Source organism: Staurois parvus, unplaced genomic scaffold (genome assembly GCF_062004578.1).
Source record: "Staurois parvus isolate SC_StPar_1 unplaced genomic scaffold, SC_StPar_1.0 ptg000770l, whole genome shotgun sequence".
Classification (NCBI taxonomy): Eukaryota; Metazoa; Chordata; class Amphibia; order Anura; family Ranidae; genus Staurois; species Staurois parvus.
Window position 1 is genome coordinate 287,407 of NW_028318566.1, and position 18,447 is coordinate 305,853.

General features: G+C 42.1%; 1 protein-coding gene across 2 annotated transcripts; it reads left to right on the forward strand.

Annotated features, from left to right (window-relative positions):
- The first annotated feature begins 1,929 nt into the window (after positions 1-1,929).
- On the forward strand, positions 1,930-17,589 carry SQSTM1 (sequestosome 1). Of its 2 annotated transcripts, none has more exons than XM_089654505.1 (8): positions 1,930-2,310; positions 7,015-7,110; positions 8,591-8,805; positions 9,703-9,859; positions 9,968-10,063; positions 11,382-11,605; positions 12,247-12,331; positions 15,791-17,589. In XM_089654505.1, the coding sequence occupies exons 1-8, from the start codon at positions 2,124-2,126 to the stop codon at positions 15,943-15,945; spliced, it is 1,215 nt and encodes a 404-aa protein (XP_089510631.1). In that variant the 5' UTR covers positions 1,930-2,123; the 3' UTR covers positions 15,946-17,589. The 2 variants fall into 2 exon arrangements, with proteins under 2 accessions (XP_089510631.1, XP_089510630.1); XM_089654504.1 differs by having other exon boundaries at positions 1,933-2,310; positions 12,247-12,448.
- Positions 17,590-18,447: the final 858 nt, after the last annotated feature.

Below are 18,447 nucleotides of genomic sequence, written 5' to 3' on the forward strand. Positions count from 1 at the left end.
GACACAAACAGCAATAACAACCTGACAAATGATCTAACCCCACACCACTCTATTCAAATAAAAAATGTTGGCTTTAATTCTGCCTTAAAGCAGAACTCCACCCAAGAATATTGCCCTATTATTGGTATCAATGGGAAGAATATTGCCCCATTATTGGTATCAATGGGAAGAATATTGCCCCATTATTGGTATCAATGGGAAGAATAATGCCCCATTATTGGTATCCATGGGAACAACAGTGCCCCACTATTGGTATCGATGGGAAGAATAGTGCCCCACTATTGGTATTGCTGGGAACAATAGTGCCCCATCATTGGTATCCATGGGAACAATAGTGCCCCATCATTGGTATCCATGGGAAGAATAGTAGCCTATTATTGGTATCAATGGAAATAATAATGCCCCATTTTTGGTATCCATGGAAGGAATACTGCCCCATTATTGGTATCAATGGGAAGAATAATGCCCCATTATCGGTATCAATGGGAAGAATAGTGCCCCATTATTTGTATCAATGGAGGGAATTGAGCCCCATTATTGGTATCGATGGGAAGAATAGTGCCCCATTATTGGTATCGATGGGAAGAATAGTGCCCCATTATTGGTATCGATGGGAAGAATAGTGCCCCATTATTGGTATCCATGGGAAGAATAGTGCCCCATTATTGGTATCCATGGGAAGAATAGTGCCCCATTATTGGTATCCATGGGAAGAATAGTGCCCCATTATTGGTATCGATGGGAAGAATAGTGCCCCATTATTGGTATCGATGGGAAGAATAGTGCCCCATTATTGGTATCGATGGGAAGAATAGTGCCCCATTATTTGTATCAATGGAGGGAATAGTGCCCCATTATTGGTATCCATGGGAACAACAGTGCCCCACTATTGGTATCGATGGGAAGAATAGTGCCCCACTATTGGTATCGCTGGGAACAATAGTGCCCCATCATTGGTATCCATGGGAACAATAGTGCCCCATCATTGGTATCCATGGGAACAATAGTGCCCCCTCATTGGTATCCATGGGAAGAATAGTGGCCTATTATTGGTATCAATGGAAATAATAGTGCCCTATTATTGGTATCAATGGAAGGAATACTGCCCCATTATTGGTATCAATGGAAGGAATACTGCCCCATTATTGGTATCAATGGAAGGAATACTGCCCCATTATTGGTATCAATGGAAGGAATACTGCCCCATTATTGGTATCAATGGAAGGAATACTGCCCCATTATTGGTATCAATGGAAGGAATACTGCCCCATTATCTGTATCAATGGAAAGAATAGTGCCCCATTATTTGTATCAACGGAGGAATAGTGCCCCATTATCATTATCGATGGGAAGAATAATGCCCCATTATTGGTATCAATGGGAAGACTAGTGCCCCGTTATCTGTATCAATGGGAAGAATAATGTACCATTATCGGTATCCATGGGAAGAATAGTGCCCCACTATCAGTATCGATGGAAAGAATAGTGCCCCACTATCGGTAGCCATGGGAAGAATAGGGCCCCACTATCGGTAGCCATGGTAAAAATAGGGCCCCACTATCGGTAGCCATGGGAAGAATAGGGCCCAATTGATGCTGTCAGTTGGTGGAATAGTGCCCCAAGGGCCACATCTGGTGATCACTGCAATACACTATTAAAAACTGCAGTTTCATTGTAATGTAATTCCATCCATCCTAGCACATGGATGATGACATTTCATCGGCAGATCTTGGTGATTTCTTGATGATTCTAGAATCTCTCACATTCCTCCCTCCCTCTATGAGGAATCCCCTTTCCTTTGCTGGGTCATGCCGACATCACAAAATAGAGCGGCCATGTTCTTCCCGTGTCATGTGAAAACAATGTATGGGCGTGGCCAGACCGTGTACGACAGATATGGCGTGGGCGGGCCCAGGGCTGACAGCTGCCCACGGTGAGGGGCGGAGTAATGAGGCAGCGGCCGGTGGGCGGAGATTTTCTGTCCAGGCTGTTTATATGCGGAGCTCTCCGGTCACTGGAGACAAGTCACGGGGTTCGGCCAGTCGGAGAGACGTGTTCGGTGATACTGACAATTCCAGCTGCGACATCCAACCAGGAAGAGAGAGATCCGTACAGCCGCCACTATGTCGGTCACTGTGAAGGCCTATCTGCTGGGGAAGGACGAGAACCACAAGGAGATCAGACGATTCGGCCTGGAGCTGGCCAAAGGGAAGTCTGCTGCTCTGGTCTCCAGCTGTGAGCTGCTCATCAGGAAGGTGACTGAAGTCTTTCAAGGCCTGAGAGGGGGAGCCTTCCAGATGTTCTACAGAGGTGAGCACATATCCCCCATCATAGACCCACAGCCACCCTGTCCCTTCATATCATCAACTGGATAATATCTTCTGCAGAAGATCACCCTAAACTTTAGGCGCTATTGCCCAGCGCATAGACCAGTCGTTGCGCCTTATATCCCATTGGTCCAGTTCACATTGACTCGCTGAAAAAACAGGAAACGTAGAACAGGTGACACTGCGCAGCATGTTGAGAGTGAAATGTCATTTTCTGCTATTTCAATAAAGTTAGGAAAGTAAACTCATTTTAACAATGTATCACACCCTACAGCACACAACAGGGGTGTACATCCTACCTGCTGCTGTGAATGGGCCCCTTGTTCACACCATATTCTTTGGGCTATGTTGGTCAGTGACCATGTTAAATGTATATGTAAACTCTCACCTTGACAGGCCTCGTTCACACTATGGCGCAGAAATATCAGGGCACAACAAAATCAATAGTTCTCTATGTGCCCTGTTCACGCCACCACACTAGTATCACATGCAAAAAAAATCTGCAATGTGTATAAGGCCTCATGCACACAGAGCATTTTTGCTGCCACTTTTAGGGACGTCAGGCGTTTGATTTTTGTTTTGTTTTGTTTTTCTGCTTCCAAACAGCCCTCCATGTTATCCTATTTGTACATGCACACATAGACTTTTTGAAGCTTTTGGTAGTGTTTACCAGCAGGAAGAAAAACCCCAGGGCCACTGTGTACAGGAGCAGCAGCGTTTTGGCAGGAAAAAATGCTTGGCACGTGTAAACGCATCTAAGCACGCATTAACGCTAGGCACGTTTAGCGCTTGAGCATTCATTTGTTTCAATGGCCAGATAAAATTATTATTCTGGCCAATGAAATGATATAACGCCCAAGCGCTTGACGCTCGTAAGCGCACCTAAACACTTGTAAAAGCGTTAGACACTTTGACAAGCGTCAGGCGTTTAGTCTGCCAAAATGCCAAGAGGAGGAGCAGTTTTTAAAATGTCCTGTGTGCATGAGGCCTAAAACTCATTGAAGTGCATGAAAAGTGATGTAAACTGATGTCTCTGCAAGTGAAATCTGCACGTCACTTTACATCAGTTTTTCTGCAGGTATGTGAACGAGGCCTTAAACAACCCATTCAGTTTAAAACAGGTAAAACATTTGTGTATAGATATAAAAAACATTTTAAATATGATTTCCCCTTTTTTAAAAGTGATCACATTTCTCTGTTCTCAGCTGCTTAGAAGGGGGGCACACTGATTTTCTCAGTGAATGGCTGTGCAGGGAGGGCATGTCAGGACAAGTCTCATCATTGAAGGAAAGCAGGCTGAGTTCCGAGCACAATCAGAAAACTGACCACGCTGTGCTCTCCTGCCTAGTGTTGTCAGTTTTCTTAGGAAAGCAGAGAGACTGGCAGGAACACCAGGTATTTCACACAAAGGAAGCAAGACAAAGTGAGCAGGAAACTTTTTCCTACAAGTACATGGTACAGCATTTTTACACAGTTGCAGCACATTGCTTTGTAGACCTGCATTAGGTAAACAGGTCGTAATGTGAAAAAAAGAAAAACCACAGAGCACACAAAAACGCATCATATCCCCAGCTCATCTCAACACATGACATGCTGCGGTTTGAACCTACCCTTAGGGCCCATTCACATCATTGCTATGCTGCGTGCTTGTTGCATGCATTGATGCACTGCAGTACCATTTAATGCATACTTCCAAAATGCATGGCATCCTGTGTGCTGCGATTAAATGCAGCCTGCCCCATTTCACATGCGTTTCGGCCTGTTTATTTTTAATGGACCATTTAGCACACTGCCCTTAGATCTCATTCACACTAATTCATTTTATAGGTGTGCTGGAAAAAAAGCCTCCCAAGGTGTGTTTTGGTACATCTCCCAGTCTTTCCGTTTAGGGTTCATGTACACTACAGCTGATAAACTGACGTTCAGGAGCTTTTCTGCGTTTTTTTTCCAGCAGCCCCTGAACTCTCCCTAATGTCTTCCTGTGTGTCCATGTACACTATGTTGTTTACAGGCAGTTGAGTTTACAGTAGTTTTTTTTTAATGCACCAAACTTGCGTTCAGGAGTAGATTTTATCAGCGTTCAAACACTTGTAAACGCGGCTAACCGCGTTTATAAGCGTTTGCGTTTAGAAGCGGTTTTTAATTGTTTCATATCCAAATGCTGTTCATAGCCTTTTTTCACCATCAGAAATGCATGCAAAGCGTTTTTCATGTATTCAAATAGACCCAGTACACCAGCGCAGTCAGTTCCAGGTTTTGCATGAAGGAAAAAATGGTAGAACGTGCTGCATTATGCTCATGATGGGGTCCATAGTGAATACAACCAGAAAAGACAGGTTATCTCAACACATACAGCTCTCTCTGCTTCTGCTCTCTATTTCTCTCAAAATGCCTGAAATAGTAAATCTTTTACTGTTTTTCAGTGCATTCTGGGCTGATCTCCTGATGTTCTCTTTTAAAAAATGCTTCTAAGCATAAACGTGCATAAACGCAGTATGCAAACGCGGCTAAAGAGATGGTTTTTTTTTTTTTAACCTACATTTTCCAGCAGTCCATTTCCATCGTTCAGAAGTGTTTTATAAACATCCCGTATACATGGAACCTTAGATAAACTTAATGTCTATAAAAATAACTTTCTGAAAAGGAGTGACAACACAAATGTGTAATAAACGGAGCCTGTCCAGGTATAAAATATTCTTAAGGTAGCAACCACTCAGAAATAGATCTGTAGAGGTGTCCTTGATCTGGTCCTGGTATAACTAGTAATAGTCACATTCAACTAGACACATTAGGGAAGATTTACTAAAACTGGTGCACTCACTCAACTGGTGCCTCTTGCTTTGGGGCAGGGGGGGCTTCCCCCCCTTAGCACCTTGTCCCCATGTTGGGGGACAAGGGCTTCTTCTGCACAACCCTGGTTGGTGGTTGTGGGGGTCTGCGAATCCCCCCAGATCGCACCCCCCCCATGTGAATGAGTACCACTACCCATTTACAAAAAACAACAAAAAGTATAGTTTAAAAATGAGACAGCCTTTGACAAGTCCTTAAAAACAAAAGTAAAAAAAAAAATCGCCCGAAGTAGATCCAATTTCAATCACGATGCCTGCCACCACCGCCAACCCGAAAAAAGGAGAAAAAAAAAACCACTCCGCTCTTGACGCTGGCTCCCAGCCATCTGACAGCTGTGCCGCGATGAGCGTTTGTAAATACTGTGATAACATCACAGGGGGATTACCCCCGCCCCCTTGTGACGTCATCACGCACTGTGATTGGCCAAAGCATTGTACCTGATCTGTGGTCAGGTGCATAGCTTTGGTCAATCACAATGCACTATCAGGGCGCAGTGCATTGTGTGGCGCAGCGGGCGAACAGCCTGTTGAATGCCCTTACCGTTCATGTGTTCAGCGAACACACAAATGACCAGTGTTCGAGTCAAACTTACATTCGACTCGAACATAAAGCCCATCACTAATCAGTAACTGTACAGCCCGCTCTGTATTCTTTCTCCTCTTGAATGGAGAAAAAAATGCATTATATTTGTTTTCTCCTTTTTCTGGAGAAGCATTTCAACAAAAAAAAAAAGTCAGTAAACTTAATAGTTGTGATTCCCTGGCCTAGGTATCCACTTGATTGGCTGCTGCGGGCCTTTTGCAGTAAGCTAGTGTGCCACTGTAACCAACATAATGATTAGAGGCCCCCTAGTTTTTGTAGAATTTGTCACTAGGGCTGAGCACTGTGACTATCTCATTATTTTTGCAGGCCGTTTATGAATCTGTAAAGTAAAATTTGTTTGTTTAGTAGTTTTTCTGTTCAGGATTTATTCTCAACATTCATGTGTGAGCCAAAAGTAGTGTCATACCAACCGGCAATATAGTTTTTATTCTAAAAACAAGAAAAGGTAACATTACATCCACTAAAAGGAATGTGCCCTTTTGCTGTTTGTTTTTATATTGCTTAGATGTGACAAAGGTGCGGTTAGACAGTGTGTCTAGGGCAAAGGTAACCTCACAGAACTAGGAAAGGAGGGGCTGAATTTGAAGTATAAATATGTTTTTATATAGCAATAATAATAATTAAAAAAACAAACAAAAACACACACTTATTACTGTATTGCGGGTGCAATGCATTAATTTAATGATGTTGACTGTCCCCATGGAGAAGAATGAGAAGATATTTATATGTCCCATAGCTTCTATGTGGTAGAGCAGAGCCTTGTACTGCTGGAAACCTCACGGATGTGCTCTGGTCCTCTTGCCCCCCCCCGTCCTCCACCGCCCCGCCAGGCACCCCCATAGCAAGCCACTTGCTGTGGGGGAACTAGTGCATGCTCACTCCTGCTGTCAGACCTGTAGAGACACAGTACACAGCTTGGTTCAGTCCCCTTCTCTCTCCACAGATTGCATGCAGGTGGAAAACCTTCAGCCTTCAGAACCAATTTAACGTGGAGATATATGCACTCACATCCTGTTGCATCTGGAGACAGAAAGTGAGGGACAAAGTGGTCAATGATTATGTCTAATCAGATATAAACTTTTAAATTGTCTTTTGGTCTCTAGAAGTGGGGAACTCTTACTGTTGAATTGTTTTTGAAGGTGCAAAATCTGGTACTGTGATCCATTTCCTTTCCAGATCTGTAACCTATATATACTGTGTATATCTAAAAATTTATATTTATTTGTATTTCCAGATGAAGAAGGAGATCTGGTTGCCTTCTCCACTGATGAGGAGCTGAATATGGGTCTTGAAATCCTTAATGAAGGTGTTTTCCGTGTCTACATTAAAGGTATTTGTGTTTTGTAATGCATCTTAAATAACATTATATTATACTACACTATATTGCCAAAAATATTGGGACACCCCTCCAAATCATTGGATTCAGGTGTTCCAATCACCTCCATGGCCACAGGTGTATAAAATCAAGCACCTAGGCATGCAGACTGCTTCTACAAACATTTGTGAAAGAATGGGTCACTCTCAGGAGCTCAGTGAATTCAAGCGTGGTATCGTGATAGGTTGCCACCTGTGCAATAAGTCCATCCGTGAAATTTCCTTGCCACCAAATATTCCACGGTCAACTGTTAGTGGTATTTAACAAAGTGGAAGCAACTGAGAACAACAGCAGCTCAGCCATGAAGTGGTAGGCCGCGTAAAATGACAGTGCGGGGTCAGCGCATGCTGAAACGCACAGTGTGCAGAAGTCGCCAACTGTCTGCAGAGTCAATAGCTAAAGACCTCCAAACTTTGTGTGGCCTTCAGATTAACACAACAGCAGTGCACAGAGAGCTTCATGGAATGGGTTTCCATGGCCGAGCAGCTGTATCCAAGCCTTAGAGCAATGCAAAGCGTCGGATGCAGTGGTGTAAAGCACAACGCTACTGGACTGTAGAGCAGTAGAGATGTGTTCTCTGGAGTGACGAATCATGCTTCTCTGTCTGGAAATCCGATGGACGTGTCTAGGTTTGGTGGTTGCCAGGAGAACAATACTTGCCTGACTGCATTGTGCCAAGTGTAAAGTTTGGTGGAGAGGGGATTATGGTGTGGGGTTATTTTTCAGGGGTTGGGCTTGGCCCCTTAGTTCCAGTGAAGGAAACTCTTAAGGTGTCAGTATACCAAGACATTTTGGACAATTTCAGGTTTGCACACCAGTGCACAAAGCAAGCTCCACAAAGACATGGATGAGCAAGTTTGGGGTGGAGGAACTTGACTGGCCTACATGGGTTCCTGACCTCAAACCGATAGCACACCTTTGGGATGAATTTAAGCAGAGACTGTGAGCCAGGCCTGCTTGTCCGATATTAGTACCTGATCTCACAAATGCGCTTCTGGAGGAATGGTCCAACATTCCCAAAGACACACTCCTAAACCTTGTGGACAGAAGAGTTGAAGCAGTTATAGCTGTAAAGGGTGGGCCAAATCAATATTCAACCCTACTGACTAAGACTGGGATGCCGTTAAAGTTCATGTGCTTGCAAAGGCAGGTGTCCCAATACTTTTGGCAATATAGTCTAAGTGTTGTTATCCATAATAACCAAAGATTTGAATATCTCTTAAGTACTGATGCACCAGATTTGAATATCTCTTAAGTACTGATGCACCAGTTGTTTTTATAAGAAAATTATTCCTGATACAATAACGGACATATATAAAATTACTTATTTTAGTGAATTGATATAAAATATTAGTGTTAGTGTAGTTTTTATTTTGGTACTTTAAAAAATCAAATGTGTGTTCAATTACATGATATTGGATCATTTTATTTTCAGAAAGGAAAGACTGTAAGCGTGAGCACCGTTCACACTGCGGACAGGAGAATCCCCAGAATGTATTCCACCCTAATGTGACCTGTGATGGATGTGATGGTCCTGTGGTGGGGAACCGGTACAAGTGCCTGATTTGCCCGGATTATGACCTGTGCAGTACCTGCGAGGGGAAAGGAATCCACAAGGAGCACAACATGATTATGTTCCCTACTCCCATTGTAAGCATTGGCACCCAGTATTGTGTATAGTGTATAGAACAGCCAATAAATTATATGGAAGCCAAAACCAACTTTCATTTAGCCTGTACTTTTTTTTTTTAATGTTAATACATCTGCTTCTCATTCTTTTGCTCCCATGCCGATACAATCCTCCTCCAGCTTGTTTAGGTTTATTCTGTAAGTTTCTGACATGCCAAGCAAACTAAAAACTAGTATAGGGATCGTGCACACTCCCAAACGAAAGCTGTTGGGTTTTCCAATTGGCTGGCAACAATCACTGCATTGAGGGAAGGATGAAAGGTTGTCGCATGCTTCCCCACACCCAGAAGAAATGGGTATTTCCTAGGCGCTCTGGTGGAGTAGAGTGGCAGGGGAGTGAACAAAGGGCAAGTAACCTATACCCTTTAGAGTAAAGTGTAGCTGTGTATGGGCGTAATATAGATTAACTTTAAAGTGCTGCATGGAAAGTGAGAGTAGACTTCAGTAGATCAATTTAAAGATGTTGGACACCTTCCTGGCTTTGTAATGTTATATTCAGTGCTGACATGCTGTGAGGGATGCATATTGTGCAGGTCTGCTTTCAGGACTCCAGAGGGGTTTTATTTGGGGGGGGGGGGGGGGGTTCTCAGAGTATTTAGGATTATTCATTCTGTTTTGGTTTTTACCAGCCTTTTATACTGTCTCTATCATCCTATATCAGATGCTGATGCAGAAGTTGTTAATCACATATAGTATGTTTCTTAAATATACATTTAAAAAATCCTGTTTTAATATATAATAAGGGGCTGCTGTCTGAAATTTGTACATTTTGCAAATTTGACATGAATGTTTGTTTTTTGTTTTTTTTTTTTGTTTTTTTTTAGTTACTGTTGCTGATCATATTTGTTTTCTCACCAGCCTTTTCCTCGTGGGCGCTGGTTCCGTAAGATGCATCATGGAGTGCCACCTTTCCCCTGGATGCATGGCTGGGGTTACTCTGGCAGAGGCTTTCACTGCCCAAATTCCCAGCAAGCAGAGTGCAATGAACCACAATGTCAGACTCCACCCGCAGAAGGTAAATATCTATATGAAAAGCTATATATTTTTTTCATATCTGTAACTTCAAAGCAGTAGGAGTTTGTCTAAAGGATTGAAAATTTCATGTATCATTTATTCCCCCTAGGTGCTGCTCCTAATTCTTCTCAGCCACCTCATGATCCTAATGTCACCTTCTTGCAAAATGTTGGTGAAAGTGTGGCAGCCATGTTGAGTCCTCTTGGTAAGTGCCAAGTAAACCTTTTCAAAAGAAAAAAACATGAAGGCTGGCTTTGCTAATCACCTTAACCACTTCCCATGTCATATGACTTACTCGGGTTTCAGTGGAAATATCTGGATGATGCCTGTGGCTACAAGCGTCATTCACATATCTTTTTTTTTTTTTTTTTTCCAGCCAGCGATTCCCTGCAATGTAAAAGCCATATGGTCCTCGACGGTCTCTATGATCTTGGGAGGCCGGATGTGATGTCATGTTGTCACTTCCGGCTCTGGCAAATGCAATCACTGCCTTTTTTTTTTTTTTTTTTTGCTGGAAAGGAGAGATCGATGTTGTGGGTTTTTTTTATCTCTTCTAGCATAGAGAGATATGGGATCTCATAGACCCCAGATCTCTCCATAAAGAGGACCTGTCATGCCTTATTCCTATTACAAGGGATGTTTACATTCCTTGTAATAGGAATAAAAGTGATACAAAAAAACTAAAGGGAAAGTGTAAAAATTTAAAATAAATTAAGGACATTTTTTTTTAAAAAGCGCCCCAGTCCCCTCGTGCTCACACGCAGAAGCAAAAGCATACATAGGCCCTGCCTGCATATGTAAACTGCGTTTGAACCACACATGTGAGGTATCGCCACAATCATTATATCGAAAGCAATGATTCTAGCACCAGACCTTCTCTGCAACTCTAAACTCTAAGCGTCGCCTACGAAGATTTTTAAGCCCCGTAATTTGTCACTATTTGACGAGTGTACCCAATTTTAAAGCATAACATGTATGGTTTCTATTTACTCCAGTGTAACACCATCTTTTATACTTTACCAAAAATGTGGATTGTATATTGTGTATTTTTGCACTAAAACTCAGTAAAGTTTATTTTTTACAAAAAATTGATGTGCAAATACCACGTGACATAGAAAAATTGCAACAACCACCATTCTATTCTCTAAGATCTCTGCTAAAAAATATATTTAATGTTAGGGGGTTCTGAGTAATTTTCCAGCAAAACAAATTTAGATTTTTATATGCAGGCGAGAAATGCCAGAATTGGCCCAGTATGGAAGTTGTTAAAAGGGTAGGTGCCAACTTCCCTACCACTCAGTTCAATATCCTATCCCCATCTTACCTACTTCTCCCATGCTCCTGGCACTACACTGCCCCTACATCCAATCACCAAACCTTAAATGATTAAAGCCAGAAGGTCAATTTGGCATCCCATTCTACAATAACTAGTTGCCTGGCTGCTAACACTGGCAGCCTCCACGACTTTTGTAGCTTCAGATAAGACCTATAGCTAACTGCTTCCTGCCTTCTGACCCATACAGGAATCGATGTGGACATTGATGTTGAACATGGTGGTAAACGCAGCAAGATTGCAACCCCACAATCTGGTTCTGAAGCTAGAGATTCCCAACCAAGCAGCTCATCCTTCACTTCAAACCCTCAGAATGGTAACAGCAGAAATGGAGACGAAGAGTGTATGGATACAGATTCCATTGCTAAACGAATGAAAGATGTTTCTCTGAATTCCTCTGTCCAGAATGGAAATGTAAGGGCTCCAAAGATTTTTAAATGGGAATACTTCAACTTGACTGTAAATGATCATCAGTGATGGGGTTATCTGGCAAGTGCCATTTTGGAATACTAACACCATTTAATGAATAGCTTCTCTTGACAGACCGTTTTGCTGCATAACCTATACAACTCACAGACCCTCTGCAAATTGATCAGTTATAATATGTGTAAATTGACTCCACACCCCAGAACTGGTGTTCTTACTCCTAGCAAAGTGCAACCCATAGCCTCTCAAGTATGCCTGTGGACACTTTGGGGATGATTTACTAAAACTGGAGAGTGCAAAATCTAGTGCAGCTTCTAACTTCAGCTTGTTCAATTAAGCTTTGACAAAAAAAAACTGGAAGCTGATTGGTTCCTGTGCAGAGCTGCGGCAGATTTTGCATGCTCCAGTTTTAAACAGTCAACCCCTTTGAATTATAATACTTGGTGTCCTTTGCAAGAAGTAGTAGGTTTCTTGTCCTAATAATGGCAATTGATCCTACCCTGTTTTCTCTATAGCATGTGTAAGATTCCTTAGAATCTATCTGTGCAGAGGGTTTCTTATGTGTGAGAATACCTTTTCAGAATTCACTTTTGTATTAAATGATTGAAATCTGCTCTTATGTTGTACAGGAACAAAGTGAACACAGCAGCAATGCATCAGGTGGTGAAGATGACTGGACTCATGTCTCCTCCAAAGAAGTGGACCCTTCCACTGGTGAGCTACAGTCCCTTCAAGCAGACGCAGAGGGACCCAGTTCTTTAGACCCAAACAGACCCATGCATGCTCCCACAGGTCTCAGAGAAGCTGCTATTTATCCACACCTCCCAGAAGGTAACATTTTATCTTTAAACATTTGTTGTTTAATACATTTTGAGCAAATATAGGTGTAAATAGATCGCTACTGGAAATAGGTCACACGTACAGTGAAGGAAATATGTATTTGATCCCCTGCTGATTTTGAATGTTTGCCCACTCACAAAGAAATGATCAGTCTAAAAATCGAATGGTAGGTGTATTGTAACCCTGAGAGACAGAACAGCAACAAAAAATTCAAAAGAAATGCATGTCTAACAAATTATGCACTGATTTGCATGTTCATGAGGGAAATAAGTATTTGATCCCCTTCACAAAACAGGACTTAGTACTTGGTGGCAAATCCCTTGTTGGCAATCACAGAGGTCAGATGTTTCCTGTAGTTGGCCACCAGGTTTGCACACACCTCAGGAGGGATTTTGGCCCACTCCTCTTGGCAGATCCTCTCCAAGTCATTAAGGTTTGGTGGCTGACGTTTGGCAACTCGAACTTTCAGCTCTCTCCACAGATTTTCAATCAGATTAAGGTCTGGAGACTGGCTAGGCCACTCCACGACCTTAATGTGCTTCTTCTTGAGCCACTCCTTTGTTGCCTTGGCCGTGTGTTTTGGGTCATTGTCATACTGGAACACCCATTCAAGACCCATTTTCAATGCCCTGGCTGAGGGAAGAAGGTTCTCACCCAAGATTTGACGGTACATTGCCCCATCCATCGTCACTTTAATGCGGTGCAGTTGTCCCCTTAGCAGAAAAACACCCCCAAAGCAGAATGTTTCCACCACCATGTTTGACAGTTGGGATGGTGTTCTTGGGGTCATAGGCAGCATTCCTCCTCCTCCAAACACGGTGAGTTGAGTTGATGCCAAAGAGCTTGATTTTGGTCTCATCTGACCACAACACTTTCAACCAATCCTCCTCTGCATCATTCAGATGTTCAGTGGCAAACTACAGACGGGCTGGGACATGTGCTTTCTTGAACAGAGGGACCTTGCAAGCACTGCAGGATTTCAATCCTTGTCGGCGTAGTGTGTTACCAATTGTTTTCTTGGTGACTGTGGTCTCAGCTGCCTGGAGATCATTGACAAGATCCTCACGTGTAGTTCTGGGATGATTCCTCACTGTTTTCATGATCATTGACACTCCACGCGGTGAGATTTTGCATGGTGCACCAGACCTAGGGAGACTGGCAGCTGTTTTGTGTTTCTTCCATTTGCGAATAATTGCACCAACTGTTGTCACCTTCTCACCAAGCTGCTTGGCAATAGTTTGGTAGCCCAGTCCAGCCTTGTGTAGGTCTAAAATCTTGTCCCTGACATCCTTGGACAGCTCTTTGGTCTTTGCCATGGTGGAGAGTTTGGAATCTGATTGTTTGATTGTTCCTGTGGACAGGTGTCTTTTATACAGGTAACAAAATGAGATTAGCAGCACTCCCTTTTTAAGAGACTTCTTCTAATCTCAGCTTGTTACCTGCATGAAAGACACCTGGTAGCCATAAATCCTGCTGAATGATAGGGGATCAAATACTTATTTCCCTCATGAACATGCAAATCAGTGCATCATTTGTTAGACATGCATTTCTTTTGAATTTTTTGTTGCTATTCTGTCTCTGTGTTACAATATACCTACAATTAGATTTTTAAACTGATCATTTCCTTGTGAGTGGGCAAACATTCAAAATTAGTAGGGGATCAAATACTTATTTCCTTCACTGTATATTGGTCTATGAATTCACAGCTAAGATATTCTGCTTTGAAAATAAACCGTTTCCAACAGGGGGAAGTAAAAATAGAAAATCTAAAAAAATACACCATAATCTACAGTAGGTATTTGTGATGTTAAAAGGTCATTGTAACTAAAGTCATGTAAACATTGCAATGAGTGACTAATTAAACCTCACATTCTCTGGTATGCAAATTACAGCCAGCTACCATAACGGTGTGGTTCCATCTGCATAGATCTATGTTAACCCCTTTACGCCGGCCGTCCCGGCGTCTGGGCCTAGACGCCGAGCGGCCGCACATTTGCGTTCATGTAACAAAAAACATGTGCTAAGAGCGAGCGCCCTCCACGCTCCGAGCACACGTGCGGTACTCACGGAAAGGTCCCGGTCCGCTCTTTCGATCGGGACCTTTCCCGATCATGTGACCTCCGTGACGACGCATCACGGCGGTCACATGATCCTTAAACCACGCCCCGCCTCCCGGCGTCTGAAACTCTTAAAGGGCCGGGAGGCGTCGGCGGGAAGGGGTTAATCAGTGAGGCTGTAGGTTGCAGTGATGGGACAATAACCATGCACAGAGTGGGTATTGATCAACTGCTGGAAAATCCCCTGTCATATAGTCTGCAGTGCTGATCGGTCTATTCCACTGTCAGAATACAGTGACACAGAGGGTGGAATCCCCCATCCGCCTTGAATGTGTGGCTGGGGAATTTTGGGACAGGTGTTTGTTTTTAATTCAACCTACTGGTTGAACAAAAACTGACAGCCAGCTTAGAAGATGCAACACTTTTTGTTGGCAAACTTGCTTGTGCCTGTTCTCTGAGTGAAATTTATTGAAGCCAGGCACAAGCAAGCGGCTAACCCTTTCAGATGTCCGATAATGTGAGCCCTTGTACTTTCCTATGACAGCTGTGCTTTTAAACGAACAAAGATTATAGTGTCTGCATTTCAGAATGCTTACTTTCCTTAAAGAATTGATGTAGAAGTCTGTTCTGGGTATACAGAACTATAAAGTAGACCTGTAACCACAAACATGATGAATTCAAACTGGGTATAAAATGAAAACATGAGGTTACCTTGAGTGAAAATGGTATGGTAAAATGATCAGTGGATTCAGAAATACAAACATTTGGAATCTGAAAATCTCAACTTTAAGGCCTCGTGTACATTGGACGTTTTGTTTAACTCTCTTAGAAGACTCCTCCTGGTAGCAGCGTTTTGGCCAAAAAAAGCCTGCTGATTGTAAAAGTGTGCAATATTTTTGCTGTGTTTACCTGCGTCAAGCTTTTGGGTGTTAATTTATTCTGGCCAATTAAATAACTTATTAACTAGTGTAAATGCGCGTTTGTACGTGTCAAACAAATATATTTTTTCTGTCAAAACTCTGCTGCTACTGGACACTTTGGCAGTGTTTTTTGGCACTTTGGCCGCCAAAGGTTTTTGTGTATGTGCACACTTAGGTTAACATGCAGGGGCAGGGAAAAAAAAGCCAGATGTCCCTAAGAACAGCTGAAAAGACGTCCAGTACGCATGAGGCGTAATTGTGGTTATATGTGGCTTTTGGTGGAGGTTGTTTTTTGCTTTGTTGTTTTTGTTTTTTTTCGTTTGTATTAACAGCTTTTTTTTCTTATTGTCTTGCAGAAGCAGATCCTAGACTCATTGAAACACTATCACAAATGCTGTCCATGGGTTTCACAGACGAGGGAGGCTGGCTTGCCAGGCTCCTGGAAGCAAAACAATATGACATTGGGTCGGCTCTTGATGCCATGCAGTCTGTGCGGCATCTTCCACGCTAACAGCACCAGAACTCTTCTGTTTCTATCATAACTCTGCCTTTCTTATGTTGCTATAATATATATATATATATATATATATATATATATATATATATATATATATATAAGACTGACATTCATACCACAGCTCTTAATACTGTTTAATCTTTTGTTAAAAGTGTACCAGATGGTGGCGACAATCACTTGCCGTCAGATCGTTATTTCAAAGATTGCAGTTTGAAAGTAAAGCTGGCCATAGCTGGATCGATTCTCTTTCCTGCAACCACTGACTGGGTTGATAGGGGAATCCTCTCCGTGGAATCTTTGTGTTCTTCTGGGGGATGATGGGGAGGAGGTTATTGCTAGTGGCTATTATACCCGCCAGCAGCATTCGCATGCAAAATCTTACAGGCTGGTTGTATTCAAGTTGATCGATCAACCTGCCCATACATGTTTCGAATCTCGGCTGGTACCTGTCACTTATGGCCAGCTTAAGTTCAGTGGTTTCACTGTTCTTTTGACAGTTCTGAAAACAGTGATGTCACTGGCTTGTGCCTACTTATTTCTGCCCAAAGGCCTCAATCTGAAAGCAACACTTTACAGCTTTGAGTTTAAAGGAAGTTGTTATTTGGTATTCATCAGCTGTAAAGCCATTCCCAGCAAAAACTACCAGCGATGAGCAGTGAATTACAGCTTGCCACACAAAGTAACTTTTTTACTGGTCAACCTAAACTGTAGTACTGTTTTGGTTAAAGCCCATTTTCATGGGCTGTCAAGGCCCCATTTAAAATTAAAAAAATAAATAAATATTGCTTTTGCTGTAGTACTCCCTGTCCTGTGCTGTCACCAGACTTGCCACTGCAAGGGCATTCACTGGTCTTCCAGATTGTTTTTTTTTTTTCTTGTTTTATTTTGTTCTTAAAAGATAAAACCAGTGCTAAGGGATTCCTGTGGATAACCATGCATGCTGAGCTGATTCTAATGTGCATGTTTATGCCACAAATATTTGGTGGCTGAATCTTCTCACCGAGATACAATGTTAGTCTTTCAGCATTTATGACATTTGTTTAACTGATATTTAAAAGCAGATCTGTGAAATGGCTGACCTTGAAAATAGTTTTTTAAGCTAACTCATGAAAATACAGATCTTCTGCTCCCAATAGAAATTAACAGAATTCTGCTTAAAATTCAAGTATGCTTAAGAGCAAAGTCTGAATATTTTCCATTGGGCACAATGAATGCTTTGACAGCCAGCAGCAGCATATGGGAGCAAAACAGATAATCCTGACTGCAAAGCTGGTGATTTTACAGACCTGCCTTTACTATCAGATCTTACAGAATGGTAGAGTTATGCTAGAAACAGGCTATTGGAAATGTTTTTATTTGATTGCCTTATACTGCACTGTAACAAAGTGATTTTTGGTTTCTTACTTTTTAATAAACACGTACTTATTGCTCACTTACTATGCAGAAATATTCACCCTGATGTATTCAATGTGTTAGCATATTCAAGTAGCTTCATTACACTGTTATGCCTCTAGAGTCATGAGAAAATGGCAGTACTAATTTGTTGAGGTTCTATTTGTAAGGGAATAATTTTGGTGTTCTGTAACAGTCTAATTGTGACATTACATCTTCTGCAATTAAAGTTCCTTCAGAGCATTACACACGGCTAGCATGTTTTATTTTTATAGCTGACTGTTCCTTTCTGCCAATGGATATTAAAGCCAGACTGTAAACACAAGGTATATAAGTTGGAAGTTTACTTTTGTACTCTGTTACTCAGTAAACAAGTCCCACCAGATTTTGGAAGCTGTTGCTACTTAGTCACTGAGGGCCCTTGCACCAAGCTGCTATGAAGCAAATACAGGTTTACTCTTACAGTACAGGACACAGGGCTTGTATTCATAGACCATGGCTTATATGCAGGCTACCTTTAGGTGATTGGACACTGGCCAAAAAAACCTGCTAGGGCTGTCCCTAGTGCTCACTCTTATAACCCCACCCTTTCTATGAGACTTGTATTTTGCTAGTGTTCTGAGGTGATGGAACTATTCTCCTTTTTTTGAAGTTTTCTTTATTATAAACTTTCTCTTCTGACATCTATCAAGATCTGACTGCTTATTGCCATGGGCTATATAGCAGTTTACGGACCTGTAATCCTCTATGTTATACCTTGGACACCATATCCAACCTCAATGTGTGGGCCTGGCCTGTAATATTTGCTTTGGTCACTGGATCCTGCATTTCAGCAATCGGCTTGGGATGAAATCCTGAAATGCCAGGATAGTAGAAGCAACACCTCCAAATGATCCCTTTTTGGAAAGTAGACACTCCAAGGTATTTGCTAAGAGGCACGGTGAGTATTTTGCAGATCTCATTTGTTGCCACGTTTTTGGAAAATGAAGAATGAAAACAAAAATGTATTTTTTTCTTTTTCAAAACCCTGTTATCTTGATGATATCTTTAAAATACTCACCATGCCTCTTATCAAATTCCTTGTGGTGTCTACTTTCCAAAAGG